This window comes from Brassica rapa, chromosome A07 (genome assembly GCF_000309985.2).
Source record: "Brassica rapa cultivar Chiifu-401-42 chromosome A07, CAAS_Brap_v3.01, whole genome shotgun sequence".
NCBI classification, from domain to species: Eukaryota; Viridiplantae; Streptophyta; class Magnoliopsida; order Brassicales; family Brassicaceae; genus Brassica; species Brassica rapa.
The window spans coordinates 20,875,759-20,895,526 of record NC_024801.2 but is presented as its reverse complement, the minus strand read 5'-3'; the positions used below and the strand labels follow the sequence as shown (position 1 = coordinate 20,895,526).

The following is a 19,768-nucleotide window of genomic DNA, read 5'->3' as shown; positions in this document are numbered from 1 at the left end:
CTTTTTTCTTTTCTTTTGCCAACCATTTAAAGCAGTATAGCACGCTTGATAATAGCAGAAAATTCATTGTATTTATTTTTTATTTGGGTTGTTATAGATAATAGAGAATATTTTTACAAATAAGACTTTTATATGCATTTATATTTCAAACTATCCATAAACAAACTAATATTGTTGAACCGGAACTAATACTGTGTTGTCATTGACTTGACTTAGTGCTGATATTCAAATAATTAGAATAAACGAAAACATTTAAAAAACCGAAGAAAATAGTTGAAATTCGGCTTGTGTATATGTGAATATATATTTTTGTTTATAAGCTTAATAGTTGGATACAAATTCAAGCAACCGTTGAATTGTTTTACCATTAAACTTGTCCACCAAAGCTTAATTGATTAGTTGACTAAAGAATCTCAGATTGATTAGTTGACTAAAGAATCTCAGATTGGTTTTTGACCGTCATTAACGATGTGTTTTCTTGTAGTGTGTGAACCAACAACATATGTTTTTATTTCCAATATAATTGCAAATCCCTGACTATAAGCGAGCATGAAACATGTGTTAAGCGCAGACATGATACTTCTTTACTATTCTGTGATACACAGTTGTTAAAATTATCGTCGTCAAAAAAAAAGTTGTTAAAATTATCATAACGAAAAAAACTCTTTGTAAAATTTGTTAATTAGGATCTGTTTCTGTAACCTAGAATCACCGTACCGGCCGATGTAACCTCCTATTTGCCCATTTGGGATGAAATTAATGTATAACATTTATTTAAACAAATTGTAATTAGAAGCAGATAATATTTTTTAGGACGTATCATGTTTGTTTATTAGTTAAACTATACGTGTTATGTTCAGGTAATACAGCGGCCACAAATTTCTCATTAAGTGACGTGCGAAGGTGGAAACTTAATTAACATCATTTTCAGGATTTTCTGTTTTTTTTTCTTACATGTTAATAAAACCGAAAAAATTTCAACATATCATCATCATATATACCTTCTGTTCCTACTGCATTGCTGTTTTATTCCTAAAAATGGGTTTTTTTGTTATCTGTGTTACTTACTATGTAATAGTTGATGTTGGTACATATTATTATTTTAGGGAATATTATTGAGAATATTTAAAATTTCTGAAATATGATTAGCTCATCATTATGGAAAGTGTTTTAGCGAGAGAAAATAATATTTACAAACGAATATTATTTCAATTTTAATATGTTCAAAAACTCTATAATTATATTTTACTATAAATAAATACTTTGTTACCAAAAAGATGTTAAACTACAAAACCTATCCATGGAGCTAACTTTTTTGTTTATTTTGTTTGAGGTAGCTTAGAAAAATTGATTTGGAGGGAGTGTTTTCTTAGAGCATTTCTAAAAATACTATCTATTTTAGAATTTCCAAAATTCTATATTTGAAGTTTCAAGATGTCCTTTTTCAAAAGTAAAACTTCAAATTTAACATCAAAATTATATATTTGTAATTTACACTATAGTCTTTATATTTGTCATACTTAATATAAATCCATAAAACTTTTATAAATAACTAGCACATATATAAAAATATTATAATAATATTAATTAATAAAATTTTACATTAAAATATAAAATTATAAATAGAAATAAATAATTAAATATTAAAATATAAGCAAAATACCAAATTATTCCATAAAGTTATTTCTATAATGCTCTATCTCCGGTTATACAAAATTTGTTTGAAAAATAATTTAGTTATACAAAATTTGTTTGGACAATAATTTGGGAATATCTCCTTAGTGGTGGTAAAAATGAAAAGTGGTACCATGAAAGTGGTAAACATGTAATTTCCCCCAATAATTTAGAGGTTCTGGAGCAAATTTACTAGATTACTAGTGTTGTTATAATATTTAAATTTTTGTAATAGTTATGTTTTCATGTATCTTTTTAAAAAAAAATTATTAAGTTTCTTTTGTAATATTCTTGTTGTCTAATTCTAGTTTTAAAATATAAATCTTATTTTAATTTTTTTCTTAAATTTTAAAAAAATTTGTGTAAAATTTGAATTTATAAAATTAAATTTGAAATATTTATGATATACAAAAGTTTTAAAGATTAAAATGATAAATGAAAAAATACTTAAGAATCATAAATATGATGTATAATTAATTATAAAGACTAAAATGCAAATAAAAGATGAATCTTCAAATTTAAAGTTTTGAGTAATGAAACTTCAAATATGCAGTTTTTTTCTTAAAACTCTAAATTTGAAGTTTTGAAATTCCTATTTGGAAATCAAAAGATTCTATATTTGAAATTATATAATTTTTTTTGAGATGCTCTTAGGAAAAAAAGCGTCTGCTCAATTGGTTAACTGAGGGATAAAATGCCTTAACAACCAGTTGGCGACTACCCAAAGTCTTCCTTGTAACGGAAACCCGGTAAAAACACATTTCAACCATCCAATTTTATATGAGATGAGGAAGAATAATTATTCCCAGCAATTAAATAAAGAGAATGACATAGGAAAGAATAATTATCACAACAATAAAAACGGAAGAGATTTGAGCTGTCTGATAGGCCGATTCCATGTCCGAAGTCTATGGAGGTTGTGTAATAAATAATAAAATTTAAAAAATTAAATTGAAATGATGCAAAATAAAATTAATAAGGTAGATGTGTCGGACGCGAGGTTGGTGAAAGTGACCAAAAACATAAGACTTGGACGAGAAATTTTCTTTTGTAGACGCTAGAGGAAGATAACGGCTTCGTGGCCATGGACTTCATAGTCCATACTAATAAATGTTTATTTCAGTTTTTTTATTTTATTTGTGTGTGTTTTAAACTAAAAATATATTTTATTTTTTGTTGTGTGTTTTAAATAAATTTTCTTTTTTTCTTCTTCTTTAATTTGATCTATTTATTGAGTTTCAATTTTTCGTAGACCGGAGCAGCCAACACAAATCTTTTGAGGAGAATCAATGTGAGCCACTGAATTCAAGAACCCAAAACAGAATCATGGCCAGAACTCTTAAACCAATCAAAGTTTCAACTAAAAATCTCATCGTTTTTCATGTTCAAGTTTCGCCGGGAGAAGTCTGCTCCTTTAGAAAATATTAATTTTACATAACATGAGTCTCGTCTTACAAAAATGCACGAGTTTTGGAATCCATAATCTTTTTAAAAAACTTATCACTCAAATTCAGCAAAATACAGAAGAGAAGCAAGAAAACATAACAATTACACCATGGTAATAATAAGTCCTTCCTTCTCAAAAAGCTCACACGGCCAATGAGGGGTGACTTGTATATATATGAAATCAAACGATCATCCGGCAACACTTTTTGCTTTCTCAAACGCTTCTTTATTACACTTTGGTTCCTCAAACAAAGTCTAACCTAGTTTAATATTTATACTACTGAACGGAAAAACACAGCATTGCATATATTTGTCCAAAGCACTGATTCCTTTTTTTTTATATACGAAAGCGATCATTAGCTAGTTTTGTTTCTGAAAAATTAATATCGATTGGATTTGCATAAGAGTGGTTTTGTCGCAACACTACAAACGATTCCAAAGCCCACGTGCCTTAAACTCGTCTTGATCCTTTTACACTTTCTACTGGTCTCTTAATCGTCCACTGATTAGTGGTTATTTTAGTACAGTATAAATATGAGTTTAAGTTTAGAGAAATTGCATCTAGTAGTTAAGAAAAAAACCAAAATTCAGAAAATGACTAAAATCTCATTCTCTCTCCCATTCTTTCTTCCTATCTCTCTCTACTCCCTCTCTTAAAAACTAATTTTAGTTTTTTTTGTTATTTCACAAATAACCCCTTAAGTTTACGATGATAATCTTTTTATTTTTCTTTTCTTTTTACAATGTATATTTTGGAACTAGTCTTCTTGTTATTGAAACGAGCCCTCGTTCATGGAAATAATCATGTGGCTGCAAGTCTGGCTTATTATATAATCCACAAAAAAGTCTATATCCATATAGAAGGGGGCATTTTATTTAATGGACTTCTAATGGGCCATTGTTTATCTGTATGTCTGATTTGCTCAATTTCGTTTAAACGGCCATATATACTCTCTATAAAACTACACTTATTTTATGTTTGGTCTGTTCTTCCCCTGTAATGGTGCTTCCACACACAGTTGCATCATTTGTAGTTTTGAAGAATGTGTCATAACTATATTCCAAGTAATTTTAGCGGTTCTCTTAAGTACATAATTATAAAAGTACTTTAAAAAGTGTGGACAAAAGTAAAATGAAAACTGAGCACATTTTCTATAAAATAAAGCTTCACACAGCTAAGTATGATGTCTTTGTCATTTTGGTATTTTTGAGTGTTATTTGTTTTGAACTTTCACATTAATTTGACGTTGGTGAAATGCTTAATTGCTTATGTCCATAACGTTTTGTATCTTTAGTGTTTTCCAAAGAGGGGTCTACTATGTACTTATTAAGTCTGAGACAAGTGTACTCCCTACTCTTTTCGGTGTCATTTATTTTTACACAAAATAAATCACGCAAAATAATATGATTTTAGTAGTATTAGGACTAAATTGAAATCTAATTATTCGTTTTCTCTTTTACACTAGTTTGTGTAGAATGTTACTTTTGCACTAGAAGAAGTTTAAATTTTTTAATTTTGCAATTACATTGTGTGTTATGTTTAGCAGTTTCCACGATAGTATATATTTCTAAACTACTTTGATATTTTTTAGTTTTTTTTTGAAAAGAAGGAATATGTTTAGATATATAGGAACCGGAGCTTTGTAGTTATCGGTTAAAAGAATAAATAAGAGAAGAGGCCGCTTTTCACGTGTTTCTCGACCACAAATGTATTCTGAAACAAAAGGTTCAGTGAACTTTGTTTTGTCTCTCGAGGAACCAACTTCGGGCCCCGCTCGTTCTGTATGCGTGTACATACTAGCTACCACATGACTGACCCTCACAGACATTCATACTTGTATTTTCCAGTATTAACTCCACGTGACAGTCAAAACTTAAAAGGCCGAGTGAACGGATAATATAGAAGAAAAAAATTGGCGACTGCATGTACAAAGAGATTACAAGATTTCACAGAACTTTATTTTTTTTTGAAACTATGATTAGATTTCATAGAATCTACGAGTGGGATTATGCAGTACATATCTTTTATAATCAGCGTAGCTTGACCAATCTTTTTATTTGCAAAGTAAATTAGTATTTACGTTTCATATGTTTTTGTTTTTATAAGTAATACTTTATCAGTAACTAGTACGGTTAATTTTCAAAACAAAATAAGATGTATGAAGTAAATTGTATTTTGCTGGCTTTTAATTGTTTTGCTTTTGTATTCGATTTAATTTGACATATGAATACCATTTAACAAAAAAGTAGTTGATTTGACATCAATTATTTTGCTCATTTGGCTATTAGTCCAAAAACCTTATATTTTTCTTTACAAATGGGTAGTTGACAAAAAAATCTTATATTTTATATTATTTGATTTTTTTATAGCTGTTTTATATTAATAAGCCATAAAAAGAATTATAATTTGAAAGCGTTCACACCAGTCAATCTAAGTGATTAATTTTTTATATTCCCCAATCACGGATGACCTTATCCATATATCTCTCTCTAAAACTCATCTCTCTCTGTCGACTGGGTTTACACGATCTTTGCTGCCAAAAAGAGAAGGGTCTCTCGAGACAAGTGTTAGGATTACAAAGACAACACCATCTTCCTCTTCTCGACACGACACGACCCTCCGTCATGTCTCCTCCTTGCCACGTTTCATCACTCTCTTCCACTATATATACACACTTACACATTTCCTCATATCTTTGCCTTATCACTCACAAAAAATCATCATATAACAACTCAATCGAGCTGTCAACATCAGCATATGTCATCCATAGAGCCAAAGGTAAGGATGGTTGGTGCAAACAAGAAACAACGAACGGTCAACGCTAGTTCGAGGAAAGGCTGTATGAGAGGAAAAGGTGGACCTGAGAACGCGTCATGCACTTACAAAGGCGTTAGACAACGCACTTGGGGAAAATGGGTCGCTGAGATCCGTGAGCCTAACCGAGGTGCTCGTCTTTGGCTAGGTACTTTCGAGACCTCCCGCGAGGCTGCCCTGGCTTATGACTCCGCAGCTCGTAAGCTCTATGGCCCCGAAGCTCACCTCAACCTTCCTGAGTCCTTAAGAAGCTACCCGGAAACAGCGTCGCCTGGGACACAAGTGTCCCAAACGCCAAGCAGCAACACCAGTGCAAAAAGCAGCGAGGAGTCGCCTAGGTTATCCAACGAGATGTCATCGTGGGGAACAAGATCGGAGATATCATGGGAGCATATGAACGTTGATTTGCCGGTAACAGATGATTCTTCTATATGGGAAGAAGCTACAATGTCACTAGGGTTTCCATGGGTTCATGAAGGAAATGATGATATTTCTCTTTTTAATAGTTGTATATCCGATGGCTATTCTAATTGGGATTCCTTTCATTCACCACTTTGAGGTTCACTAAACTCTCTTAGTTATTAAGACATCATATACAATATACATACACAAAGTCGTCATTGTGATATAGAAATATGTGTAAATATACATCCGCTCCGTGTAAATTATATATATATATATGTGTATATATACATGTGTGTTTGTCTGTAGTGTAAAAGCAGATTCTTACCACGCCAAAAACATATAAGACGACAGTTGTTTATCTCAATACCAAAATGTGTCATGGGGAAAATATAAGTGCAATGTATCTGTTCTGTAAAGAAAACGTGATGATCTTACGTTGTGTAACGGTCAATGTTAAGACTGCATGTGTCTCTGTTTCCTGTGGGCTTTACTATTATATTTTGTTTTGTTTGTTGTGTTGTATCTTTCCAGTTGTGTTTATCTTCGGCCTGTGTATTTGGTCTCCACCTAATAGTCGATGCAAACGCCAAATCTTGAATCTACATAGTCCACTAGCATTTGGTTCCATTCCAAACTCGCTTATGCACAGCGTCTCTGGTTATGAAGTATAGTCAATAATTAATGTTCTTAATAAATATTCTGTATATTAAGGGAATAAAATATGATATATAAAAAACTAATTCACTTTGAACAATTGTTTATTTGGATTAAATTCGGTTCAAGATTTTGTATATCAGTTTTGAATATCCTGACAGTGATCAAACGTATAAACCATAAATGCAAATTATAACATTCTTTTGATGATAGAAAAGCGAAATAAAAACCACAAGAAATGTAACAAAAGGGCACTAATATAACATCAAAGTATAATATATTGAAAGGTCCAAAAGCCAAGCTTCCACATAGTCTTCATCATCACCATCAGGATGATTGTCATCTTCACCACCATCCTCATGAACAATGATGTCTCATCTACTTCTTTTCCCTCCTCAAAAACCTTTCTTAGGTAATTAATATTAAGAAAAAAACTAAAAAAAAAAAGCAGACACAAAAGTCATAAAACACAACGGCACACCACTGGGTAATGGCGTTGTAATTATTAGATAGAGAGAGACTCGACAAGTCAAACGTTGTCCGTTGACTGATGGAGCAGTGGAGCTGTGATGGACGACTTGACGGAGCCGCGAGAAACGGGTGCACGCTCGATAACATGCTCCGCATGGATCATTGCCTTCTCAAGAGCTGCAAATTTCCTCTCTTCACTTTTACCATACAACACAAAGTAGAGTCCCGCTATGATCAGCACAGCTCCAATAATCCTGTTACGTGGTACAAAACAGTTTAAATTATTTTGTTCAGTCCTATTTTTGAAATTATTGTAAAGCGCGGGTTTATATTGTTTACTAGTTTTACATACCCGCCCAAGTAAAACTCTTCGCCTAACGCAATCGAAGCCATAATCGCAACGACCAAAGTCTGAACAGGTTGGTAAACCGCAACGAAAACTGGACCCCCTCTGTCAATACACCAAATCTGAACCGCAAACGCGATTCCAGACGCCACTATTCCCTGAAGATAACACAATGTGAGGACCAAATAGACAAATTTAAAACAATAAGGCCAATAGCTGATGTGATGATCTTCTTTGTGTAGCTATTTTTTTTTTTTTGGGGGGGGGGGGTTCTTAGATTGAAATTTGCTTTGTTAAGCAGCTTTAAATTCAAGTTCAATTGTATATCTTTGCTATTTCAGTCAAATTAATTCACATTTTGGCAAAGAAAAACAGTAGGGTCAAGATCGAAATATACACTCTGTATTCTATTAAAATAAATGTTTTAAGAAAAAAAATTGTTGGACAAAGATGACTTTATGTTTTCTATAAGTTATTATTAGTTAGTAACCTTTTGAAAAATTTAATAATAAAATTATAATTTGAAAATAATTGAATTCATTAAGTTACTATTGGCTTAAAGTTTTAGATTTGAGAATCCAAAGTGATGAACGATAAGCGATTCAATGTATATTTAATAGTAGAAAAATATTTTTTTAAAGAACGGATATAATAATATTAATAAATAGTGTCAAAGTGAAAAGGTAAAAAAGAAACTGACTGCGTAGAGGATGGTGAAAAGCTCCCAACCGGAGTGAAAAACCCAAGCCTGAGAATCTCTTTCACAGAAAGCAGCGATGATCACGAACTGGATGATTCCGAACAAAAGGGTGTAAGACGTAACCGAGAGCCTCGCCGGATAAGATTTAAGAACCGGAGCTTGAAACACGAGCCAGCCGGACCACGAGAGACAGTGACCTATTAGGTAGAGGCAGCCAAGAGTCCAATTTTTTGGCGCGGCGTCTCCAAGCGGCGCTAAGATAGCGGAGTTGGTGGTGAGGAGGTGAGCGTGGAGGTGGCTAGTCGGAGTATAGATTGTTGGACCCTTGTAGAGAGTGATGACGGAAGCTCCAGCGACGCAAAGAGCTGTTCCTAAGACCTTGGAGATACCGTCTCTTCGGTTTATTCTAACTTTCTCAATCCTGGTTTGTTTTTACGTACATAACATATAATCAGTGTCATTGCTATTGTGATCACATTAGTTATAACTTATAACTTATTATCAATAGGCATTCAATGTTATCTCTAGGTATAATATTATGTCGACTAAATCTTATAAAAGAATAATAATATTATGTCCACTAAAGGTAGGTTTCATTCTTCTACACGTTGAAAAGTCAAAACGAAAGTATTAAAGTAGTTCGTTATAGCTGGCCAGGAGTTTTAAATTATATCTTGTTTTTTTTTTAATAACTGAAATGGATCAATACCTGAGAAGAGCAGCCATGAGAAAGGTAATGGCGGGAACAGAATTTTGCATGGAAGAAGCAAATGTTGGTGAAGTGTAGTCCAGTCCCAACAAGTAAAACGCTTGGTTCGCTGTTATTCTGTGTCGTGTAATAAGTCACTAATATATTAATTACTACTCCAATTTTGTTATTGAAAATATAACGTGAGGAGTATATATATTATATATACCCGATGAGTGCCAGAAAGAAGAACTGAATGAGAAAATTGAGTGTAATCGCTGGTCTCTCCTTCCTAATTATAAAATAAGTATGTAAATTAGTTTACTAAATTGTTTGTTAATCACAAGCAACTAACAAGAAAAGGGTTTTAAGGAATGTTACTTTTCGAGGAAGTAAGCGAAGGGAAGGAGAAGAAGCAAGGCAATGATGTTACGATAAACAGGGAAGACGAGTTTGCTGATTCCCATGTTAAGAGCAGCTCTCGAGACCACATGGAATCCAGCGTAACCGAACTGCAACGTGAGCATCGCTATGTGAAGCTGAAGCTTCTCCGGAACTCCCCATATCGCTCTCCGGTCGGTGTTATCAGCCATTGGAACTGACCTTTGAATCAGACGACGATGGAGAAGGAATGAATGTGTTTGATTGAGGGAAAGGAGTGAGGTTGTGGAGATATAAATATAGTTAGATAGCTATCTCATTCCCCCTTGGCTGTGGGAACCACCACGCTTGAGAAATTGTAATATGACATCTCCACTAAATGTATATTGTTATAAACTTAATTATAACAAACTGAAATATTGAATAAAAATGTGGAAGCCCTTTAATAAAATTGTTTGAATGACGGTTCATTAATGTTTAAACATTATAAAATTAGGATTTTGAATCTAAGCAATTTATTAAATAATTATGTAGATTAATAGATGAATGATTTATATGAAATTTTTAACATGATGCAAATAAAATTAGTTAGACGTGGATTTTCATAAGGTGGATCGAGTTGGTGTACTTAAATATAAACCCTTTTAAAGTAGATAGAACTATTGGTTGTAAAATAATACATGTAAATATGTAATCATTTTTAAAATTGTTATATCATAATGAATTAGCATTAAAAATATTGAATAAAATGGATTTATGTACATTAATGACGTTTATCATTTCCGGTCATAACAAGACTTGTTATATGTAATGGAAGTTTTGAAGGCATGTCATCCTTAACTTATATATTTTGAACTTTTATATATAGTGTTTGACCAAAAAAAAAAATATAGTGCTACTTCGCTATTGGTTACAAAGTATGATCAAATTCTCAGGAAAACTGTGGTGCAATCAAATGTCTGCTGTCCATGGCGCGAACGCAATAACCGTTTACACATCTCGGTTTCACTATTTCCTCAAAACTTTTCAGCAAGCTAGAAGCGCGCGTAACATCATCGGATGACAAAAAAAAGGCGTAACATCATCACTGCTAATTAATTCCATTACCCTATCGTTCAACGATTTAATTAATACGTTTTTGGCTCTAAATTATCATTTTTGAGCTAGTGATCCTGTAAAGGGTAAAATTTCTGTACACAAAACACTCTTTCCAGTTCAATCTAATTAACGTTCAACCAAAGAGACCGTATGATCAAATAGGTTATTTTGGTTATATGTGTGAGTATTTCTCTGTATTGTTCAGTTATTAAAAAAGTTAAGATATATATATATATATATATATATGTGAAAAGTTGCAGTAGTAAAATATATATACTTCTGAAAAGTAAAAAATGATTTAACCATAACAATTATTTTACCTAAATTTTAAATTTAATTTTACCTAACTTTATTCAGATGATACTAAAATCAAAGAAAAAGTTTATATTTTTAACCGATATCCGATTCGAACCGTATAAATAAAATAATATATAAATAACACATAAAATTCAAAAATTGGCCCTTTTAAAAAAAAAAAAAGATACTAAAATCAAAGATATTTTACTAATGCAGATCAAAACCTTTTAACTGTTAAACGATTGTGTTTTTTTGAATTTTAGGTCAAAAAATTCAATATGTACTTATTACACTATCATGATCACTGTAATAAATCGCTTTCGGTTTCTGATGCCAGCTTTTTGTAGTTTAATTTGTAACAAATTTGGTGTACCTCATAATGAAGGACATGTGTTCTAAAGTCGAAACTTAAGAAATATTTTAACTTCACTTTTTTTTTAAAAACTTCACATGCACTTCAAATTATTTTTTGCTGTTTACTTAGATTTCTAATTTTTCATCAATTTTTATTTCATAGAATGATAAGACTGTTAGTTCATTATATGCCTCCTCATGTCTACAACATCAAACTTTTCACAATAAATCAAACTGAATTACTCATTGGCATTCCTGGTTAGACCTAAGGCTAGATAAAATATATATAAATTTTGATATGATTCGTTATTTGTTTCGATTCAAACAAAGAAAATTATATCTATAACTCTATGAAGCTAAACATATACTAATATGCAATACACGTGAAAAACAAAGCAAATCACAAAATTATTATTTTTAGAGAGAAATATCTGATCTGATCTAAATATATATATATTTACATAATTATATATAAAATTAGATAATTATTATATATTTATGTAAGTTTTACAATATTTTTTATTTTAACTTTATTGTTTTAGTTATTAAAGTTTGAAAAATAAATAATATTATTTTTGAATTTTATGTCTTATTTATATATTATTTTATTTATACGGTTCGAATCGGATATCGGTTAAAAATATAAACTTTTTTTTATATCCAGATAGTTGTGGATCAAATCGAATCGAATAATTGATTATTATGATAAGTAAATGGACCACATATTTCTAAAAACTTAGATATTTGATTAGTGTACCCCTAGACGTAAAGACAAGTTGAGCCAGGAAATAGAAGTTCTTACCATTTTAGAACAATTAAAATAACAATTAAAATAACGCTGATAAAAAAAAACAATTAAAATAACATATGATAGACTTTAACTATGTGAATGAAGCTGTTAAACAAAGGGTCAGGGCCGTGCCTGACTTTTTAGAGGTTAGAAGCAAAGAAAACAATTTGGCCCCAAAAATGGTATTATGGCGGTTCGAATACATGACCTTGACCATTGACTAAGCATAATAAACCACTGAACTAACAATGATTCTTGTCTAATTGGTCCCTAAATTGTTTATAAATATTTTTGGCCCCAAGCACATGCTTGACCAGCTTGTGGTCAAGCACGGCCCTGCAAAGGGCCCGTGATTTTTTTTTGGTAAGAAAGGGCCCGCGATTTAAACTGTGTACTATTCTGTTCTTTTAAAAAAAAAAGTAGAGAATGAAGAACAAAGCTTAAAAATATGTAAAAGGGGAAAAGCTGCTTCCCACATTCTTTTATTTTCTGCCTGTTCTAGCTGACATGACAACCCTCACGCCACTACTCATTAACGCAACCATCATTATTTTTCTTAATTTTTATTGTATCTAAAATCATTTTAAATCTGAAAATAAGTAAAAATAAATTTCAAATTAAATAGGAAACACACAATCGTTTATTACTGTATTCCCCCTCAATATGATGCACTAACTATCTTAGACATTATAATGGTTTCAGTTTGTCCTTTCTTTTCATATTTATTTGGCAGCATGGCATTGTTGCTAATTATTGCGAGTACAGTAATCTCCAGGAATTAACAGTCTTATAGTACTACTAGATTTCGTTAAACATATTTTTATTTCTTTGTAAATATTACTAATTGTTTATGCTAAATAATTATTTTTGTAGGGACGAACCCCACGCGCACTCGCGAACTGTGAGACCCACAGTACCTCCTATTTCGTAGGCACATCCACACGCACAATAATTATGTACACGGTTACACCAATATTAATATCTGTATTTGTCCTCAATTATTTATAGTCGTATAGTTTCCTACGTACCTGTATACATACCTCTTCTTTTTTTCGTACTGTAACATCGTATGTACGAAAATAACTTTTAAGTTTAACAGAAAGACGTTCATTCAAGTTTAAAGAGAGAGGGAGGATAACACTTTGGCTAGAAGAATGGTCGAAAGTAGAACAAAACTACGTTTTAACTACATATCTTACATCAAAACCCCCCACGCGTAGACGACGATCCTGCCCAGCTTCACGGTTGATGTGCATTTTGTAAAGCTCGGGTCACCATGTCGATGAATTCATTCTCCTGGACCAGGGGCAAAAGGGCTTCTTTGACTTTGTCTCTATTGATAACCGGGCCACTGTGTGCAGGAGCGAGTGATGCTGGTGGAGTTGGTGGTGGGAAAGGCTGTATACATAATACATACCTTTGTATCCTTATAGAATAGAATCATCGAAAATGTTATGGGTGCTTGTATGCTTTTATTTTTCTCTTTCGTTTGTTTTGTTTTTCTTGGAAAGATCAGCAATATATACACATGAGAGAGTTATTTGGTATAATGTGGTTGAAACATGTGCATATCCACGTGAAAACAAGGGAACCCAGATATGTATTTTTCCTAACACGCAAAAATGTAATCACGACATGGAACTTCTTGCCAAGCCCTTTTTTCAAAAAAAAAAAAAAAAAAAACTTCTTGCCACAAAACTGTTTTGGATTAGAAAACTATATGTTACAAATTTAATCATTATAAAAATACATACGTTTGAATAGTTAAACTACATGAAATTATTACTTACTCTATGAAGCCTTACCAACTGGATCAAACATTCGTCGTTTTTTTTTTCAGCAAATGACAAGAGATAGTAGTATTCAGTATGAACGGTATGGAAGAATACCAAATACTCTTATCATTAAAGTTAACATACCAAACAAAATATGATCGTATGATCACTACCATATTATATAATTTTAAGAAAGTTGTATCATTGGTGATAAAGACTCAAGGTTCACTATTAATTTCCCCAACTTACTGAACTAGTGTTTACAAAGTTTGCATTAAAAATAATGGACTTAGTTTTGATAAAAAGAGAAATAATGGAATTAGTTTGCATTTTTGGCTTTGTGACAGAAGATTATCCCTTGTTTATTTGTTGATAAAATAAAACCTAGTTATTTTTGATAAAATAAGGGGTGAACCTATAGGTTCGTTAACCAATAAGATTTCGTTATTTCATATTCAATATCTTTAAAAAAAAGAAACAAAATATTATCAAGTTATATTATTTTTTAAAACAAAAAACATAACAATAAATAAAAAATAATAGTAGTTGCAAAAAAAAATCCTTTTAAATATATTTAATACCGTCATTAAAACCTTAAACTCTTGGATAAATCCTAAGGGTTTAGAATTTATCCAAGGGTTTAGAGTTTACCTAAAGGTTTAGAGTTTAGGATTTAGGGTTTAGTGTTTTGTTGAATGTGTTAAAAATATTTTTTTAAAAATATTCAAAAATTTAGGATTTATCCAAGAGTTTAGGATTTATCCAAAGATTTATAGTTTATAATTTATGGTTTAGTGTTTTATTGACAATATTAAAAAAAAAAAATTTTGCAACTACTATTATTTTTATTTATGTTTACATTTTTTATTTTAAAAATATAATACAATTTGACAATATTTAAAAAAAAAAAAAATTATTGAATATGAAATAACGAAATCTTATTGGTTGGTGAACATACATGTTCACTCTAACTCTAGGGGATGAACTCTAGAGAATGAACTTAAGAATAACTCAAAAAAACCCTTGTCTAGTTTAAGAAGATAAAACATATTCGGATATTCCTTATAAGGTTAAAAAGAAGACAATAAACCCTTTTACATAAAGTTCATACTTTCATTTTATCCAAGTCACTCTCTCAACGGGTAAAGGATAAAGAAACGGGTCGGGTAGGGACCCAGCAAGACAGTAACGGGTCGGGTAAGGACCCAGTAAGACAGTAACGATGACGAGCAGACGAAGAAGAGGGAGTTAGTTGGGATATTTAATTGCTTTTGTCTCCTTTTTCCTGACTTTATTTCATTTCTCTATCGTCTTTGCTTGCCCACGAGCGAATCTTCTTGTCTCCGATCCATTTCTTCTTTTCTCCTCCTCTTTTGAATGTACACACAAAGATTAGTTTTTTTACCTTCTAAAAAAAATTAGCTTTAACCATGTTTCAAAAAAAGATTAGCTTTTAACCTAATTTCTAGATAAAATAATGAAATTACTTTTAGAGATGTTTTGAGCTGATCATACCTAGTTTTTGGAGTTGAAAACTTGAAATAATATCAAACTCTATTCTGTATTTTTCATTCCAAAATAAGTTTGAAATAAACTCTTTTTCAATCTAATATCTCATTCTTTCTATTTTATTATAATGGAGTAAAAATCAGATTGTTTCAAAAATAGAGCAATACATTTTTTACTCATTATTCTATTTTTTTCAAAATAAAATATAATTGGAGTAAAAATCAACTAGAAAGTTACTCTATTTTGGAGAAAAAAAATGTAATAATACATTGAAGGTGTTTTTAGTTTTTTTTTTTTTTTTGCTAAAAGATATATGTTTTTAGTATGCTCCCAAGTTATAAACTGGTATTCTCTTGCTAATAGTACACGTTAGCACGTTTGACTGTAATCCACACAAAATAACGTTCCGGACCAGAGAGGCATATTGTCTGAAGAACGCAGACACAATTCTGCAAAATTGGATCTCATTTAATGACTTGTATATACCTCAATAGGCAATAGCTGTACTGGTGTACATGCAATTCAATGGTGTTTAGTTATAAGTTGAACAAAAATCCGGTTTCCTATAAATCAAATAATTAGTTTGATTTCTGGTACAAGATCCATGTTAAAAATTAAGATTGATGAAACACCTATCAGATTTATATATACTTGTTTGATCTCTAATTTATGATACATAGGTTTTATGTATGTTAAATATTCATCAGATGTTTTAACTAAAGGAAAAAGTATTCATTCGATGGCTTGATTGATCTTTGATGAGGATATGTTAGATCCGTTTGTGAATTGTGATGATAAGTGGATGTCACTATGGAGACAACTTGGACGTGCGACAACACGATGAGGGAGAGACAAGTATGACTCTTCAACAAGTAAGACTAATACCACTTTAACCACTAACGTTATTTCAATGCGTTTATTAGAAGAAACACTTTTTTTTTTTCTTAAAAAGTAAAGTAATTGTAATTGACAAACTATGGACTGTGGCGATCCAAATGAACCAACCTTCGAAAATAAACTAACTTGCGGAAAGCTACTCTAAGCATTTTGACCAAAAAACTTGCTCTCGTTTACACGTTTTCGTTGGAGTCCAAAGGGATATTTTCAAAGTTATTGCAAAAGATTTTTATCTGATAACAAAAACTAAAGGTAATTAGCATAAAAATATAAAAAGCAAATTAATGAGTTTGTCAGCTAATTAAGATGTCGTCATATGTTTTTTCTATACAGAAATCAAGAGAAATAATCTGTTTTGAAAATTCATCTTTTTGTCTAAAATAGATTATTCTATAAAAATACAATTTGATATTGTTTAACATTTTTACCTCCAAAAAATTTACCCATTCTCTTTCAATATTTTTTCACATAGTTTTTTTCTATATACGTATATCAGGTTATTGATGTGGTGAAAAGAACTTGTTCTCGTCCATTATAAAATTATGTAACAAATTAGCTCTGGCGAATTAAAAAAAATTGATTTTCTTTTGCTTTAAGCTTGGAATTTATATTTGATTATTTAGGGGAATATAAATAAAAAAACAATTGAATTTAAAAAAAAAACAATTGAATGCTATATTTGTCTCTATAAATAGAGGAATGCTATTTTTTCCTCTATATTTAGGGAAAAAAATAGCATTCTCCTATTTATAGAGGTAAATATAGCATTCCTCTATTATAGATGAAGACATTGGAGCAAAAACACTATTTCTATTTTTCTCTCTATTTTAAAGATCTTTATTATAGAGATGGGTTGGAGATGCTTTTAAAGCCGATATAAAGCCTATGTTACTTGTTATAGATTCACATGATTTTACGGTAATGGGGGAATTAAATTTCTACTCAAATTTATTTATTTTTGGTTACTAATGATTATTCAAAAACTTGTTCTGTTAGGTAAATCAATAAAAATCATTCAATTATCTTGAAGAAAGGAGAAGTTAAAACCTTCTTTTTTTCTTTTCCTACTATGCAATTAGTGTTTCTTGCAACATTTTTGTGGGTTGGCTTTTTGCATGCGAGATCTTTCTATATGTCCAAAACATATACTGATTTCGTATTTCCTTATTTTGTTTTTATTCATCTCAATTGCTTTTTCTTGGCATGCATGCATTGATTAATTATGGAAACATCCACTACATTTGACATGAAATTTGGTGGGATTGCTTCTTAGAGATATTCCGACACGTCTAAACCACTAATATAATTGTCATAATACGATTTATATAGTCTTACTCTGTAACACCAAAATTTCCAACAAAGGATTGCGATTTCCACCTTAAACATGATCATTTTATCTAGTCACGCTTTTGTGCTACATAAGCTATATTTTTCTATCCAATTAATGTATCTTAATATTTTCTTAAATTCCGTTAAGTATTCATATAATTAGTGCAAAAAGATAGATGCAAATATAAAACATTCGTATAGTTTATTTACAATTGCTTTTTACATGTCTTCATTTTTCATTGCTATCTTCCTCCGCTAGTTTTCCTTGTTCACGTATGTGACTTGGTCAAAAAATTATAAGATAGATAACTTGCGTCTTTTCAACATTTGACATCATAAGCTCCAACGAAGAAAGGAAAGAAAAAGATTTTGCTAACAGTTAAAAGTACCAATTATAATTCATTAATTTGCATGCTTTTTCACTGTTTTCGTTCCATAAATATAAGGCTGTGATACAATACTAGGCTACTAGCCTATAATAAATAGATTCAACCACATTGATTTTTTTTTAATGATTGAAAACGTAATCGACTTTTGTAAAAGTAGCAGTGAATTTGTATCGTTATAAACTAGGATAGCTGGAATAATCTGGATCAAGTTTATTTCTAATCTCTCCTATTATATTTAGGTTATCTATGTTTTGCCAAAAAGTTTTAATAATTCCGAAAGCGAGTAGAAAATCTAACTCTAGACAGTAACGAATTTAAACCAATTGTCTTCTAACCAAGACTATCGCCCCCATGGGCGGATCTAGCAGCTATAATAATATGGGGTCAATATATTATATAGCAAAACTATAGTTGTTAGAGTTGATTTTCAACTAGAGGTGCATGGGGCAACAAAGATTAACCATCTGAATTTCTAGGTTTTTTTCAACAGAACTAATGAAAAATAAAAATTATGTATGTGACACTTGCCCCACCCAGTAACTTCCGTCCCTGATCGCCCCTTCATCAGATGCGAGTTTCTCTCCTTATACTGGTAATGTTCGTTTGCATGTCTCAGTGACCTTCGACTGCAATTTGCGATCAGTCATAGATTACATGTCACATGGGTGATTGGTTGGGATTTAGCAAGTGACTTTAGCTTTAATTTTTATCTACAGCTTTAAAACTACTAATCATGCTTTACATTAGTTTTTAAAGATACAACCAAAAAATTAAAGCTACAGCCAAAAAACAAAAAAACTAGTTGTAAAAATTTTATTTTCTAAAGCCCCATTTTTTTGGCTGTAGGAAATTTTAAAGCTACAGCTCTTAAAGCTAAATCAAAAAATTCTACAGACAAAATTCTAAAGTAAATTTCTAAAGTTACAAAATTCTAAAGTAAAATTCTAAAGTTAAATTTCTAAAAAATTCTACAGACAAAATTCTAAAGTAAATTGTTTGTTTTACTATCATACAATTGATTGTGCAATCAAATCACATGTTGCCGTCGCAAATCACAAAACTTACGATAGAAAAACGAACAATATTTTGATCGTAGGTCGCTGCGACATGCAAATGAACAGAATCATTAATTTAGTAGTCTATTGAAAATTACACTACTTTATTTCTATTTCTTGATTTTTGAAAAATGATTTTCACCTTTATTTCATAATTTCTGTTATATATTATAATTATTAGTCTTATTATTTCAAAAGGGCTACCTGTTTTAAAGCCGATTTGAAAATAAGATTCTATTTTTATCCCTATTATTTTACTTCATGAATTGGATAAATAAAGTCACAAGTGCTAATAAGTGTTTTATAGAAACATAAGCATGTGATGAGTTCAAAAAAAAAAAGAGTTCGAAAAAAAAGAAACATAAGCATGTTTGGTAAAAAAAATTAGAAAAATAAACGATATTTATAATGAAACGGATATAGTATCACATATTTGATGAGTATATGTCCATATACAAAATCCTAAAATTTAGTTATTCCATATCAACTAAAATATAATGATGTAGCTCTTTCGAGTTAAACACTCAAAGTGATCAAAAAAAATTTGAAATCAGCGTAACGTTAGTAGGAGAAATAAAAATGTAAACACGACGATTAGTGTGTCTGCCACAAACAAAAAAAAGAAGGAAGTACATTGCCATTGATAATGTTGTCTCCGTCTTTAATGTTCATGATCCCATTCTACGGTTCAAATG

At 30.9% G+C, this 19,768-nt stretch overlaps 2 protein-coding genes and 1 long non-coding RNA gene across 3 annotated transcripts; 2 read left to right on the top strand and 1 right to left on the bottom strand.

Annotated features, from left to right (window-relative positions):
- Positions 1 to 2,221: 2,221 nt before the first annotated feature.
- On the top strand, positions 2,222 to 7,433 carry LOC103830650 (dehydration-responsive element-binding protein 2D). The gene has a single exon (XM_033275189.1). It carries the CDS (start codon positions 5,879 to 5,881, stop codon positions 6,491 to 6,493), a length of 615 nt encoding a protein of 204 aa, XP_033131080.1. The 5' UTR covers positions 2,222 to 5,878; the 3' UTR covers positions 6,494 to 7,433.
- LOC103830649 (protein WALLS ARE THIN 1) lies at positions 7,175 to 9,861 on the bottom strand. The gene is made up of 6 exons (XM_009106456.3): positions 9,581 to 9,861; positions 9,429 to 9,491; positions 9,221 to 9,337; positions 8,512 to 8,932; positions 7,818 to 7,969; positions 7,175 to 7,719 (listed from the first exon to the last, which is right to left on the bottom strand). Exons 1-6 carry the CDS (start codon positions 9,790 to 9,792, stop codon positions 7,524 to 7,526), a joined length of 1,161 nt encoding a protein of 386 aa, XP_009104704.1. The 5' UTR covers positions 9,793 to 9,861; the 3' UTR covers positions 7,175 to 7,523.
- Positions 9,862 to 14,658: 4,797 nt separating this feature from the next.
- Positions 14,659 to 19,607, top strand: LOC117126603. Its single transcript, XR_004449267.1, has 2 exons — positions 14,659 to 18,683; positions 19,007 to 19,607. It is a non-coding gene; the product is annotated as an uncharacterized LOC117126603 (long non-coding RNA).
- The last annotated feature ends 161 nt before the right edge of the window (positions 19,608 to 19,768 follow it).